Genomic DNA, 13,745 nt, shown 5'->3' on the forward strand with positions numbered 1-13,745 from the left:
AGTTATTATGTGACAAGTTGCAAATGAATTGGTCCAAATAGTTAACCTAATGTAGCTGGTCTCTATCTTCAGAGTTAAGTAAAATAATGCAAGTTTTTGCTTAAAAAAAGAAAGTAAGTCAATGGGGTAAGTTCTATGAAAACACTATATGATATATGATTTTAATAAATATATTCTATTGTCCCTCCAAATTTTCAAAATGGAGACTGCCCATTCATCCTGTAAAGCAGGCCTGAATAACTGATACCGAGGTTTACTGACCAGGCTAAAAACCCTGCTGAGTTGAAGCAGTGAGGTTTGGATCTGATATGGTGGACTGAAAGGAAGACTGAGTGACAGCTGTACCTGTGGGGATATAGCCAGACCTCCCAGAGGGTCTCCATCAAGAATGTCTGTGCCTGCATTGTATATGATGATGTCTGGCTTTACTTCATTCAGCGCCCCTTCTGAATGGAGCTCCACCTTCTGTAGATACTCCATGTCTTCTGTGCCCCAGTCCAGCTCCACTTTTCGTTTAATCGCCCCTGAAGTCAGAAAGTAAGACCAAATTAGGCTTTCATCACCTTAACTACAGTTGAAGACAAAGTGTCAGTAAACAGATCAGATAACAGCAATTATTAAAATAAATAGGGTTCATTTTAACAGGGTCTGTCATGCTCCAATATAAATAAAAATCAACATAAAAGCATCCTAAAACTAGGCCAAATGTATTTTGTACCTCCAAAATAATACGTTTTAAAAAGCTATTATAAGCCATTAGTCAATGAAAATGTCTAGGTATCATAGGTCACCATTCACTTTCATTGTATGTAAAAGAGCAGCCAGGAAACTCTGAAATAAATATACATTTTGTGTTCCACAGAAATAGCCACACACTATTTAAATCATTTAGGCAAAAGGGTGAGTAAATTACAGATTCTTCATTTTGGGGGTGAACTAGTCCTTTAAGTTGTACCCATTGAGAAGTCACCGAGGGAAAATGGCATAGAAAAAAATGAATAAATATTTTAAGGAGAATAAGGCTTACAAAACTTATCATGAGAAGAAGCCAGGATGTGCCTTCAATAGAGCGAGGGGAAGTTTAAGTCAGAACATTATACGTTTATAAAACCTTATGTTTACCTGGTTACAGTACGTACTGTAAATGTATTAACGAAATCATCTCAGGTTTGACAAGTTGTCGCGAGGTGTGCATTGAAGCTGAACAGAACAGCAAGTTTTCTGTCACTCCTACTCAAGTGTTTGGAAGAGCGAGTTAGAACAGTGCAGATAATGCATGCGTTAATTGACGAAGATTATAATGTGACCATATCGGTGCCAGCTGGAGCATGTTGTCAGTCATCCCTGCAAAACACTGTAGGCTGTTTCTTTGATATCCAACATATCAATCAAAACATTTCCGGAAGGAAATATCAGTGCATGCCAGGCAGAAAAAGCAGACCAATTACCATTCAGTATGCAAATATGACAATGACATCAAAGATCAATTAGAATTTGAATACTGTATCATTGTAAGCCAGAGGAAGACTTTCAAATTTTAGGAAAATTGTGTCAAATAAATTAGGCAAGAAACAGTACACACAGTTTGGCATTTACTTGCGAGGAAATATTTTTATCAGAAACCATGTTTAATAAGGTACAAAAAGAAAGACAAAACAAATATACTGTATGATGCACTGACATCCTTTTTCATTTGCATGCAAACACTGAGGAAGTATAAAGAAGAGAATAAAAATCACAATAAAATGTGTATGATGAAAATCACATACAACCATACACTACAAGGCAGTGAACCAACAGCTCACAGTAGTATATGAGGGTTGCAGGACACTGCCCCCTGTTGGAGTGCAAGAGTACTTTACCTTCTTCTACCCAGAAGGACGACATGCATTCTTTCATTTCCATTTATCTGCCTCCACCTAAGTATGTCATTATTTGTGAGTGTGTGTAGGTGTGAATTTGTATAGATATGCAAATAAAGAGCAAATCCAGGCTAAATTAGTCAGATAACCATGATCCAAAGTGCTTTGGCTTTTCGTATCACTGTGGAACGGGATATCTTTACATAATCAGGATCACTTCAAATCCCCATTTACACACTCAAATGAAAATTAACTCACTCTTTGCATATCCATCTCCTGGATAGATGTGGCGATTATAGACATCCATTATGTAAATGCGTCTGTCTTCCAGGAAATCCCGCTCATGGCCGTTTCCCTGTAATATATATCAAAGAGCAGATATAAATTCATATTATGTGGAATTTCTGCTGTTTGAACCTAGAACTACAATGCTGCTGCTAGTTTCACTAACTATAGTGCATTAAATACATATAATAAGTATATGGTCTAGTGGTTAACACCAGAACGCTTATCTGGGAGATACTCAGGCCTTTATGCACATTCTGCGCCTGCTTTTCAGAGAAAATCTGCAGAATTCTACATAATGGATTTTAATACAACCCAATGTTTTACAATGAGCTGAAATTACTATATTCAATTTGAATAAGTCAGCATGCAAAGAATGAGTCTTTGTGAATGATGAGGGGCTCAAATTCTGTGGAAATCCACAGAACTATGTGGGGTAAATTCCTGCAAAGAAAGCAAATTCCTGCAATTTTTTTCTTGTTTTCCATAAAAAAATAATAATAATTAAATAAATAAAATATATAAATTTTCTTCCCTTTGATGTATGGTCTGTTAGGATTGGAAAATATTTGGCAGAGATTTGAATATCTGGAATCTGAGGGTGTATAAAAATCTAAATATTGAGAAATCATCTTTAATGTTGTCCAAATGAAGTCCTTAGCAATACATATTACTAATCAAAAATTAAGTTTTAATCACTTTACGGAACATGATCTTTACTTAATATCCTAATGATTTTTTGCATAAAAGAAAAATGGATAATAATTAACCCAGCGACTTAAAACTGGTTTTGTGGTCCAGGGTCACATATATAATGAAAACAACAAAAATAAAATCATTATTTTTGCAGTGTATTATATGGAGATGATGGAAAAAGACAGACAACAGGAAATTTGGGGCAAAGATATGCATTTCATAACTATTGTATTTTATTTGTTTTACAAAACTGTTCTCTCACTTTGTGTCGGCTCAAACAAATCTCAAATCTGCCACAATAGTTATTATTTTTCAGTGTATTGCATGTGTCCAGTATGAAAGCAACTGCTTTTGTTTTTGAAATGGAGCATGACTGACAGCATTGTGATGCAAAGATGAGCTTTTCCTTAGCTCTCGGAAATGCTAAGTATCGAGCTGTGTGTTCTGAAGACATAACATTTCCATCTCTCTTCATTCCACCCTCCTCATCTATCACGTACAGCGTCTGGATATTGTCACTTTTAATTTAAAACTGCTGCAAGGCCCACAAATCATGTGCACGACTACAGCCTCTTATTCCAAAACAGCCCTGTCTCTCTGCTCACAAAGACCGTTAGCCAATTACGAGACTATGAACCACGCATTAGGGACACATTCACATTCTCCTGTCTGCACCATCTGTGCACTCAAGCAGCGAAACCTTGCTGCTGGCAAAAATATATCCATGTAGCAATTTTGAGATTGGTCCTCGGAAATCTAACAGGCAGCTTACATTAATAATATATACAGGAGTGATTACAGAACATGCAGCAGCTCTTAAATAGCGCTGATGGTCTCAAGTGGAGGTGAACTGTTATAGAACTGTAATATTATCTAATGCGTAAACTCTATTTATAAGACCAGAGGACGGAAGGTACAGAATTTCTGCATCAGAGACCAAGTCTGCAATCACCTTGGAACTGGAACGTCCAATGGCTTGTTTGCCAACATAAGCACATGCTGGAAATGTCAGATGGACAATTTCATTGTTTTCATGTAGATTCACCCTCTGTAGTTAGCTACATTTGGATATATGATGACATGAAGTTATTATAAGTATAAAAACACAGTCAGTGAGATGCTAGGAGATGCTTTTTTTTTTTTAAGTTTAAGGTCTTTTTTTAAAGAGCCAGTAAGATGAAAATTCTAAGCTTCCTATCACTGTTTATAAGTCCTGTACAATAGGTTTAAATCCATCCAAGGTTAAAAAACATTGTCATTTTGTCAAAATATAATTTTAAAATTACCTCAATTCTCAGAGATCCCCAAACAGTTCGCGCGAAGCTGTTCAAAAGATTCAGTTTCCTTAAACCCCACCTTTCGATTGCATACTGTGTTCTGATTGGTCAACTGGCATAGTTTTGATTGGTTGTTCCACACACAACTTCATGGTAAACAATGCGTTAGCATCTTTTTGGGGTGAATTATGTCTTATTCCTCTCATCGCGAAGCAAACAGTAAAATAAAAAACTTGAACAGTCTCGCTGCTTTTTCTTCTGTGTGTGTGTATTCAAGCCGTGCGCTTCAGTTTGAATCTGAATATCGCGTTCAGCGCGGGGCGTGGTCACATTAGATATAAAGAAGGGAGACGTGAAAAACGGACATTGCGTTGTTTTCATATGGATTACTTTATCACAGAATATCTGTTAGCAGCACTTATTTAGTTTTAAAGAAGACATGTCAAGCTTTCTATAGATATCTCGCTCATGTCTCTTCGTTGAGTATTCACGGAGTTATACTTCATTTTAATGACGTGTTTGTACATGACGATCAGCGCAGACAGGCTGTAGACAGCACACATACTGATAAGACGCTCGGGAGAAAACAGACACATAACTTCATAATCATACTTCGCGTTGTGATTCGGAGGTGCTCGCTGGTCTAAATAAAGTTGGTAATGAACCCTCTTTTATGGCCAAACGCTTTGAAAAATCCTGCCGTGTACTCACCGAGATTAGAAAAGCAGTCATCAGTGAAATGTTGTGAACACAACAAAAGGGATTTGTTGTACTGCTCTGGTATTGTGGTAAAAATGAATTTTAGCCATTGGTTCTTCTGATCTTCATTCTTTGGCAGTGAAAATAAAACAAACTTGCCTTTACAATTAAAAACACACAGTCTCCTTGACATGATGCTCTCACACCAACCAGAGCGTCTGTGTGGGGGGTGGGGCAGGTCAGAGTTCCGTTTCTCCCAAGACGGTAGGCGGAGATTATTATGCAAAGTGTCCTAGTGATGTACATGGAGATGGGCAAAAGATTTGAAATCTATAACGACTGGTTTCAGTGATTCAGAGTCGACTCCATACTTTAGAAGCCAATAACTTTATAAAACGTGTACTTTTTGGTTTAATTACTTTGCACATTGTTTACACTGATGGACAGCTACATCATACACTGTAATACAGGTAATTTTTTATTTCCCATCTGTGTGGCTCTTTAAGTGTATTTCATAAATTCATTATATTTTGAGGCACATATAAAAATAATAATAATAAAAAAAACTTAATTTATATTTTTGAAAAAGAATAAAATTTAGAAAACCCTTAAAGATACCTACAAGTTTTTGGTGTTAATCTGGCACCTGGTGCTATTTTCTTTAATTATATGACAAACCCCTTCTAACTTGCAGCATTCCCCTAATTTAACTGAGATGACAGGCCACTCTAAGGTGACTAAAACATTGCGACAGGAGGTTGTCTAGATGAAGGCCCAAATAGATGACCCTTAGCCATTGCAAGAGAAGCAGGTTATTCCAAATCTGTCATTTCTAGAATACTGCAGCTTTACAATGACCCTAATTCATTGAAGTCCCAGAAAAAGGCTGGAGAAAAGAGAACTCGTCCAAAGTTCACTTTGATGATGAAAGCCAGTTTATTCCTTAATTGTAAGTGACTTTGTCTAAAAGCATCTGCTAAATGAATAAATGTAAATGTAATTTATTTAGGTCTGATGGGAAACATTATGTTTGGTGTCAAACTGAGGAAAGACTGAAGTGCGAAAAGAGAAAGGAGGAGGAGGAAGTGTCATGGTTTGGGGGATGTTCTCTGCAGCAGGAGTTGGGCTTTTATAAAGCTTCATTGAGGGTGAATGCAAATGTTTATCTAAACCTCCATCAGCGACATGCAGTTCCTTCCCTGCAAGAATCTCCCAATCAGCCTGCAATTTTCATACAAGACAATGCCCCCGTCACACCACAAAATGGGTAAAGCAGTTCCTTGAAGCTAAGAATACTGAAATAATGAAAATGCCAGCACAGAATCCTGATCTAAACCCAACCGAAAATCTCTGGAAAATCATTAGCAACAATGATGGCTAAGAAACCCATTACAGTCACCGAACTATGGAAGAGAGTGGACCAAGATCGCACCAGTGCATTTATTTTTTATATCATTTATAGAATATTGAAATATTGATCTTTATTTCAAAAAATGGGGGAAAAATATTTAAATGACATAAACGTATTCTAAAGTTTAACCTAAAATTAAAACAATAATAAAACAATACAAGCCAATTCAAAATATTAATAAATATAATAAATAATTACAATAACAATTTATTATAGCAAACCTAGTATAAATTCAGCTCAGACCATTTCTTGATTCTTAATGTCCTGTCACTTCACTGACCCATCAATACAAATGTCAAAAGGAATACTTTTTCTCATTAAAAATTCATCTGAATAAAATATGAAAAGCTGAACACTCACTTGATCTCTGTAACCCTCCTGTTACTTTACACATTCGAGAGTGGACCAAATGTTTTATAGCTGACTGCAAATTTGCATTTCTGACATTACTAGCTAAAACGTATGACCTTGCGTGATGCTGAAATACATCCACAACGCTAGGTGTCCCTATAGGTCCATTATGACTACTGTATCAGCCAGTCTTTAGTTATTTTTGGGTATGTAATGATCCAGGGGTGGTAACAACTAATTTTAGTACTTTGATTCCTTATATGTCATCTCATTGTATAGATAATCCTGGTTATTAGCAAACACTTCATTTATGCACTACTTGTCACCTACAGAGACCAGTGTCTGCCATTACCTGTCATAGTTTTAAGCCTTTAATTGGAGCTTTAACGCCAACTTCTCCCCTCTCGATATTTTCACAGCCTTTAAACCCAGCTGAGACAGCGCTTTCAGGCACATCTATATGCCAACATGAAGATTCCCACCTTTGTTCTGCTTGTAGCCCTCCATGAATTATTCACCCGGCAATGGTATTGATCTGATCTTATTGGCTTTAGTCGATGAACAAAAGACTATAATTACAATCAAGCCACACTTAAAAATGCCTATGGCAGTTTTATGTGCTACTGTAGCACGAAATTTATCAGAAACAACAGCTCCTGGGTCCATGAAAACTTAATTAATAGGCTGGGCTAATTAGCAGAGGAAGGGATTCATATGAAGGAGTGTGTAATAAACTGCAAATTTGGTGGAAACATGTTGATTTACACTAATTAAAGGATATAATGTTAAGACTAGAGGTTGACTGATATGGCTGGCCAATATAACTCTTTTGCTGTCAGAAGTTTTTTTCAACCGCTTCCGGTTTGAGTGTACGCCGGCATGTCTGTCTGTTGTTGCTCCCAGGTATTATTTTCTACTTGTTTATGTACTTCTTGGACATTTACTTTTGTAATCTTCTTCCCTTTCCCTCATTGACCTATCACAAGCCTTCATTCCCCCAATACCCCCAGTTTGTTGCATATAGACCCATGGTCTCCACTTTCTCTCTGGGCGGTTACTTGCTACTACATTTTGAGTTTTAAAGGTCTGGGGAATTCTTTTCCAGTCTGCTGGTTTCCTACCCATGGTTTTTTTTCTGGTGGTTCTTGTGGTGTCAGTTATACACGTTCTCTAACATGGCCATGTAGATTGGATAGAAAAATGTGCTGCTCATGGTTGAGTTTTGTTTCTGTGCTTGCGTTTTTTTTTTTTACACAGCTATTTTACTGTGCAAGGCAGGTAAACTATAGCTGTTTTAGTGCTCCTCAGTATTTTTTCTGCAATGTTTTTTGTTATACATCTGCCGAGTTTTATCATGTATCAACCAATTTGGTTATTTGTATTTTGTCTTGTCTTTTATTTTGTTTTAATTCTGATGTATTTCCTGTACAGCACTTTGGCTTCACCATCTGTTGTTTTTAAATGTGCTTCATAATAAATCAGCAAAACTAAAAAAAAGTTGCCAGCCACTGCCAGAATTTTTACAAAAGTTTAATGACACCCAGGATGTTTTGTTGTATATGAGTAACTGAACATGCAATATACCCAAAAGGGTAAGTTTCATGAAAAAAGCAACATTTAAAAAAAAAAAAATCACGTTTTTGTAAAAGACTAGGACTGCACCAGATTTAGAATGATCAAAATATAGATCCTTCCATCAGTACATCCAAAGTTTGCATGGTTCTAAACCACTTCCTGGATTGTCATTTCATTCAGTAACCTAAGGCAGTTTTGATTTATATAATGATTCATGTTTGATGTTCGCATTATTTTAAGTGTGTATCTGCTTACATACACGATCACTTGCTTCTGCTTCTTCCTCGCTGAGTTCTGATCCATGCGTTCAATACTCTTTCAGAAGATGTGTACTAGCGGAAAACACTGAAATTTCCATCAGTGGCGGGGAAAACGATAATTACTATCATAAAAATTTAGGAGTCAGTATTATTATATATATATATATATATATATATATATATATATATATATATATATATATATATATATATATATATATATATATATATATATATATATATATCTTTTAATTTAAATTCTAGCTTTATTCATTAAACTGATCAAAAGTGGTCGTAAGTACATATAACTTTTAATATTACAAGAATTATAATTCTTTAGAATTTTCTATTCATTGGATAATTTTGAAAATCTCGGTTTCTACAAAAATGTTAAGTGTGTGTGTTTAAAAAACATAAATTGCGAGTTATTAATTGATAGACTTGGAACTGATGCAAACTTTTGTGTATCAGCTTGTTAATTATTTAGTTAGTCTCAAAACAGCCAAATATCATTTAAGCATCCTGTAGTGGATATATATATAGGTTTGTCACTAGTTAAGACAACAGCTTTGACCGCAATTATCATTAAACTCTGCTGGGTTGTTTCAACTCAACTTTTGGGTTACATTTTATAATAAAATTTTCAACCCAATAGTTGGGTTAGTCCATATTTGATCCAAAGTTGGGTTGAAAAAAAGACTGGCTTGTGGTTGAATATGTTTCTTCACCTAGTCTGCTCAATTGTAAGAAGCAGACTTGTAAGTTTAAACAGACTTGATTGGAGATGTCCGGCATACGTCACCAGAGAAGTTATTTCACCAGAAAATCAGGTTATTACAAGGTAAAAAAAAAAAAAAGAATCATAACATTGAGACTCTCTCAGTTAACGTTCACTATACATTTCATATATTTTGCCTTCTTTTCCTTTCATTATCTTGGAAAACCATAAAACATGATTATTAGCTCACTGAAAACCTGACAACATAAAGAATTACGGATGTCAAAAATGAGTGTGACAGCTGTCATCTGAAACTCTTTGTAGCTTATTGCCCATTTAGAGCACTGCTGTTTAATTCAACTCTTTACCTCAGAGTCCTTGGTTGTGAGACAGCTCTCTTTTTCATTCTGTTATCTCATCAAGCACTTCCTTGTCTCTTTCACTTCATCCTGCTCTCTCGCTCACTCAGGTGAGCATGACATCAAACTAAATATTTTCTGCTCACCTTCACTGTCCCCAATGTCCACAGAGAGAAGCCAGATCACAATGAGCATGCAGTATCACAAGTACTTAACTGCTTTGGAGTTAATTAATTTGTCAGCCAATAAATACACTTTGGACCAAGCAAATATCATGATAAGGATAAATCAGTGACTGGCATATGGCTGATAACCATGTGAAGTTTACACTCCAAGTTAAGGACCATAAAAGCCATAATTTAGTGAGAATGATTAAAGAAGAGTCATATTTTATTAAACAGCAGGATAATTTACCATCCCAGCACTGCGTCGGATATGACATATTCTACTGCTGCTAAGAGCAACACAGTGGCTTCTTACAATATGCATATCTGATCTCTGAAGAGGCCATATAGAAAACAAATAGAATACAAAAATACATTTTGCTTTTAAAATAAGAGAGATTGGCATACATTACTATGTATACATACGGCAAGTATCAGAACTGTCACCAGTTCTATTTTCCCTCGATTATTACCAAAAATGCATGACATGACCGTTTAATGCACTTATAAGTTGTTAAAATAACTACAGAAAAAGCCATTACCTCATTACACACTATAAGATCATGTACAATATTATAACCCACTTGACAGTGCAAAAGAGTAGCATTGCCATCATTGGGTAGTGATTGCCGTGTAATCATCTTAATTACACACTCAACAGCAAACACTAATAGAGCCATGACTGCAGAAGAAAGCATGTTTCAGTTACAGAGGAGTCCAAGATGTTGCATATAAGTATTCAGAGTGCAGGGTTATTGATTTTGCCTCCAAAAAAGGGGGTATTATCTCGTCTACAGTGTCAATTCCATTGACTGACAGAGTGGAGTTGGAAAAGGACTGCTCACCTGATGGGCATCTAGATCGATGATGGTGGCCCTGGCAACTCCCTCCACCCTCTCAAAGAGAAACTGCAGAGGCAAACACACAAGGGAAGCAGTTAGGTTGTGCCTGACAGAGGAACAAATTGCAAAGAGGTTTGTGGATCTCATGACATAGCAACAATATGAGTGTGGAATGAATGTGGAAACAAAAAGAAATCAATGGATGAGTTTCAGTAAAAAGATGTTACATAGATACCAAACATGATATCTGTACCCATGAGTCCATGCAGGATTTTTTAATGAAATGATCAATTCAGATGCTGTGTTTTTTTTGTTTGTTTTTTTGAGAGAGAGAAAGAGAGAGAGAGAAATGCTACATGAATTTCCACAGTATTAAGGTTTAATGACGTTTATACAAGCAATCCCTCTTATCTTTAGTCTGTTTATTTCTTAAAGGTCACGTTTTTCTTGTTTTTTTTTAAAGTTTTGATTGTGTTTACAGTGTGCAATATAACGTGTTCATGTTTCCCGTGTAAAAAAAAACAGTATTTTTCACACAATTCACTTATCTGTATACCACTGTTTTCACTGTCATAAAAACGGGCTGATGACTTCCTTGTTCTATAAAGTCCCTCCTTCAGAAATACGTAACGAGTTCTGATTGTGCCAGCGGTTCCTGTGTTGTGATTCGACACCAGCTGAGCTCATGCTGCCCTCCTGGAAATGTGATTGGGCTAGTTTTGGAGTAGTTTTGAGAAGCAAGTGGGCAGGATTGGTTTTGAAAACCTGGCAATCCTGATCTGAATGCACGTGCTGGAAATGTAGTTCTAATCACAGAACGCTTTTACTGACAAGATGCGCATGAAAATCGCATTCGATTTTTTTTGCACAGCCCTACCATCTAGTTAACAAAGCTAAACAGTGTTGCCCTTTGTGTTATAAGTTACAGAAACTGTTAAACGAACCAATTTGATAAAATACACTTATCAGTTGTAGTCCATAAACAATGCCTTCACCAGACAAAGAGGGAACTGCTCCATCTTTCAAGAATAATCTTTGTGCGAATCCGGCATTAAACTGATTGAGATTGAGGATGATGTCCTTTGCAAAATGTGCTGCTAGTTTTACATGTGGATTATAATTTTCGGGAACCGAGTTAAACATAAATTGTAACCATTAATCTCTAAGTACAGCGTCCCTGGGAAGGCCAAACAAAGGTGATTAGAGTCCGAGATGAAAATAACAGCATTTCGACGAAATGGCGACAAACACAAACGCAACTCTTACTTTTCTCTGTCGGAGCGCAACAAGACCACGCCCCCTTTTTGTGTATTCCAGTGGGCGGCGGTTGGTCAAAAAACTCTTCTAGTGACGTCATTAATGAAGGAAGTAAAGGGATGTAGTCCAAACTGGTCGTTCGATGTAGGCGACTTCTGTTAAATAAAATATCTCGCTTGGCATTGAACTTTGAGCTTTAGAATTTTACAGATATTATTTTTACTCTAACAACAACATTACGCACTAACTGAAGTTTGAAACATGGGATCATGAAGAACGGGACCTTTAAATAGAGTAATTACATTACTTTCTAACATTAGCAAACAGCAACTATTCTGAATATAATCTAAGCAAATCCACAACCCCAAAATTCTAATTTCCAAAGTAAAAAGTCAAATAGTAAAACAATACTATATTTGATTAATTTGGAGATGATCATCATCAACTGATATAGCTCCTTATGTAATTTTAAAAAAAGTAAATTTTCCAAAGTTTGTTTTATTATTCATTATTCTTTATTATTCACTTATTCTAAAAATGTTTTTTTTTATATTTATTAATAAAAAAATATATTCTTAATATTTTTTATAAAAAGAGCTGCGTAAAAAACGATTCACTTAAACGTTAGTAAATCATGTTGCATGATTTATTTTAAAACTCTCCTCCCATAAATCTGAAAGGGAAACTCCTACAAATGCATATTCAATATGGTCACGTGCCAAATTATCTGTATCCACACCTTTTCAGCACTATTTCACTGCATGGAAATGAGTAAATCCGGACAGTTCTATTTTAACGGCAAAAGACAGTTTGTGCTGGTGCAAGCTGTTAGTACAGTAAATCTGGCACATAAACTGTTCAAGCCATTGTGAATTTTTCATATTATTCATAATTCATTCATATTATTTACAACTGTTTTACATGACAGGGGCCCATTTTGCACTCTCTAATATTTTGATGCAGACATCTCACCTTGATAGCCAGTGTGATGTCAGCGTAGGCACAGAAACCTCCTCCTTTGTCACTAGAGCAGTGGTGGAAGCCTCCTCCTGCAAGAGAAGCAGAATGGAGCCTTTAAAACAGCTTGACTCGATGAATGCTGCATAAAAATGGTACCTGTTTTCCAGTGCCACCAGAATAATCTGAATGTTCCCGCAAAATGTGGGTGATTGAGAGACTAGCTTTTAATTAGGACCATATTTATACATTCAGGCAACAGATCCATTCTGTCCTCCCATGGCCTGCCACATTTAGCCTCATTAAATGACTCTGCACTCCGGAAACTCCTCTATGGGAGCGGGCCGGCTGCTGATTAGCATTTATTGCTTATTCACACGACCCCAGTTGCTGATTCACACCTTTCAATTACTGTGCAACACCCTCCGAGGAACAACACACACATTTGTCTATTAATGTTTAGCAATGCAGAAGCAAAGAGCGACTCCGTTTCTCAGCGGCAAGAATGAAATGGCTGAGCTACTGTAGCAGGAGCCACGCTTATATATATATATTTGTTTTTTTTTCTTCCCTCTTTTTGTGCAGGCAGACGCTCCTTCCCCTCATCATGGAAGAACTCCTCAAACATCTAACCGAGGTCAGCATCTGCGAGCAACAAATTGTGGAGCACCTCGCTAGCCGTCAGAGAGGGCTGGGAATGCCAGAGCTGGGCATGGCTGCTCGCCCCACTCTTGGCCTTATTTCTCCCTCCCACCCGAATCCAGAGAGAGCTACGAGGAACTGAAGCGCCAAATCCTATATCGGGTGGGATTGTCGCCAGTCGCCACAGCGCAATTCTTTTTCAACTTGGATGTTTCATTACATTCAAGTGAAATTAGCAAGCAGTTAGACTGAATTTACATTCGTTTTAAAGGCGGAGACAGGCGCGAATTGACGCAAGTTGCGCACATGCGTTGAGTCTCATCCATACTGCCAGATGCACTCGTGGAGATTTGCGGTGCAGGGCCGCGCGAGAATATAACCGAGCGTTAC

General features: G+C 36.8%; 1 protein-coding gene across 3 annotated transcripts in view; it reads right to left on the bottom strand.

The window, feature by feature from the left end:
- Window positions 1–13,745, bottom strand: part of LOC128022265 (histone deacetylase 11) — a 28,023-nt gene that overhangs the window by 3,405 nt on the left and 10,873 nt on the right. For all 3 annotated transcript variants that reach the window (XM_052609638.1, XM_052609636.1, XM_052609637.1), the window contains 4 exons: window positions 12,729–12,805; window positions 10,503–10,565; window positions 2,121–2,217; window positions 346–524 (listed from right to left, as the gene is read on the bottom strand). In XM_052609638.1, the coding sequence (XP_052465598.1) occupies window positions 346–524; window positions 2,121–2,217; window positions 10,503–10,565; window positions 12,729–12,805 (416 nt within the window). The remainder of the gene's footprint in view (window positions 1–345; window positions 525–2,120; window positions 2,218–10,502; window positions 10,566–12,728; window positions 12,806–13,745) is intronic.

Source organism: Carassius gibelio, chromosome A11, assembly GCF_023724105.1.
Source record: "Carassius gibelio isolate Cgi1373 ecotype wild population from Czech Republic chromosome A11, carGib1.2-hapl.c, whole genome shotgun sequence".
Classification (NCBI taxonomy): domain Eukaryota; kingdom Metazoa; phylum Chordata; class Actinopteri; order Cypriniformes; family Cyprinidae; genus Carassius; species Carassius gibelio.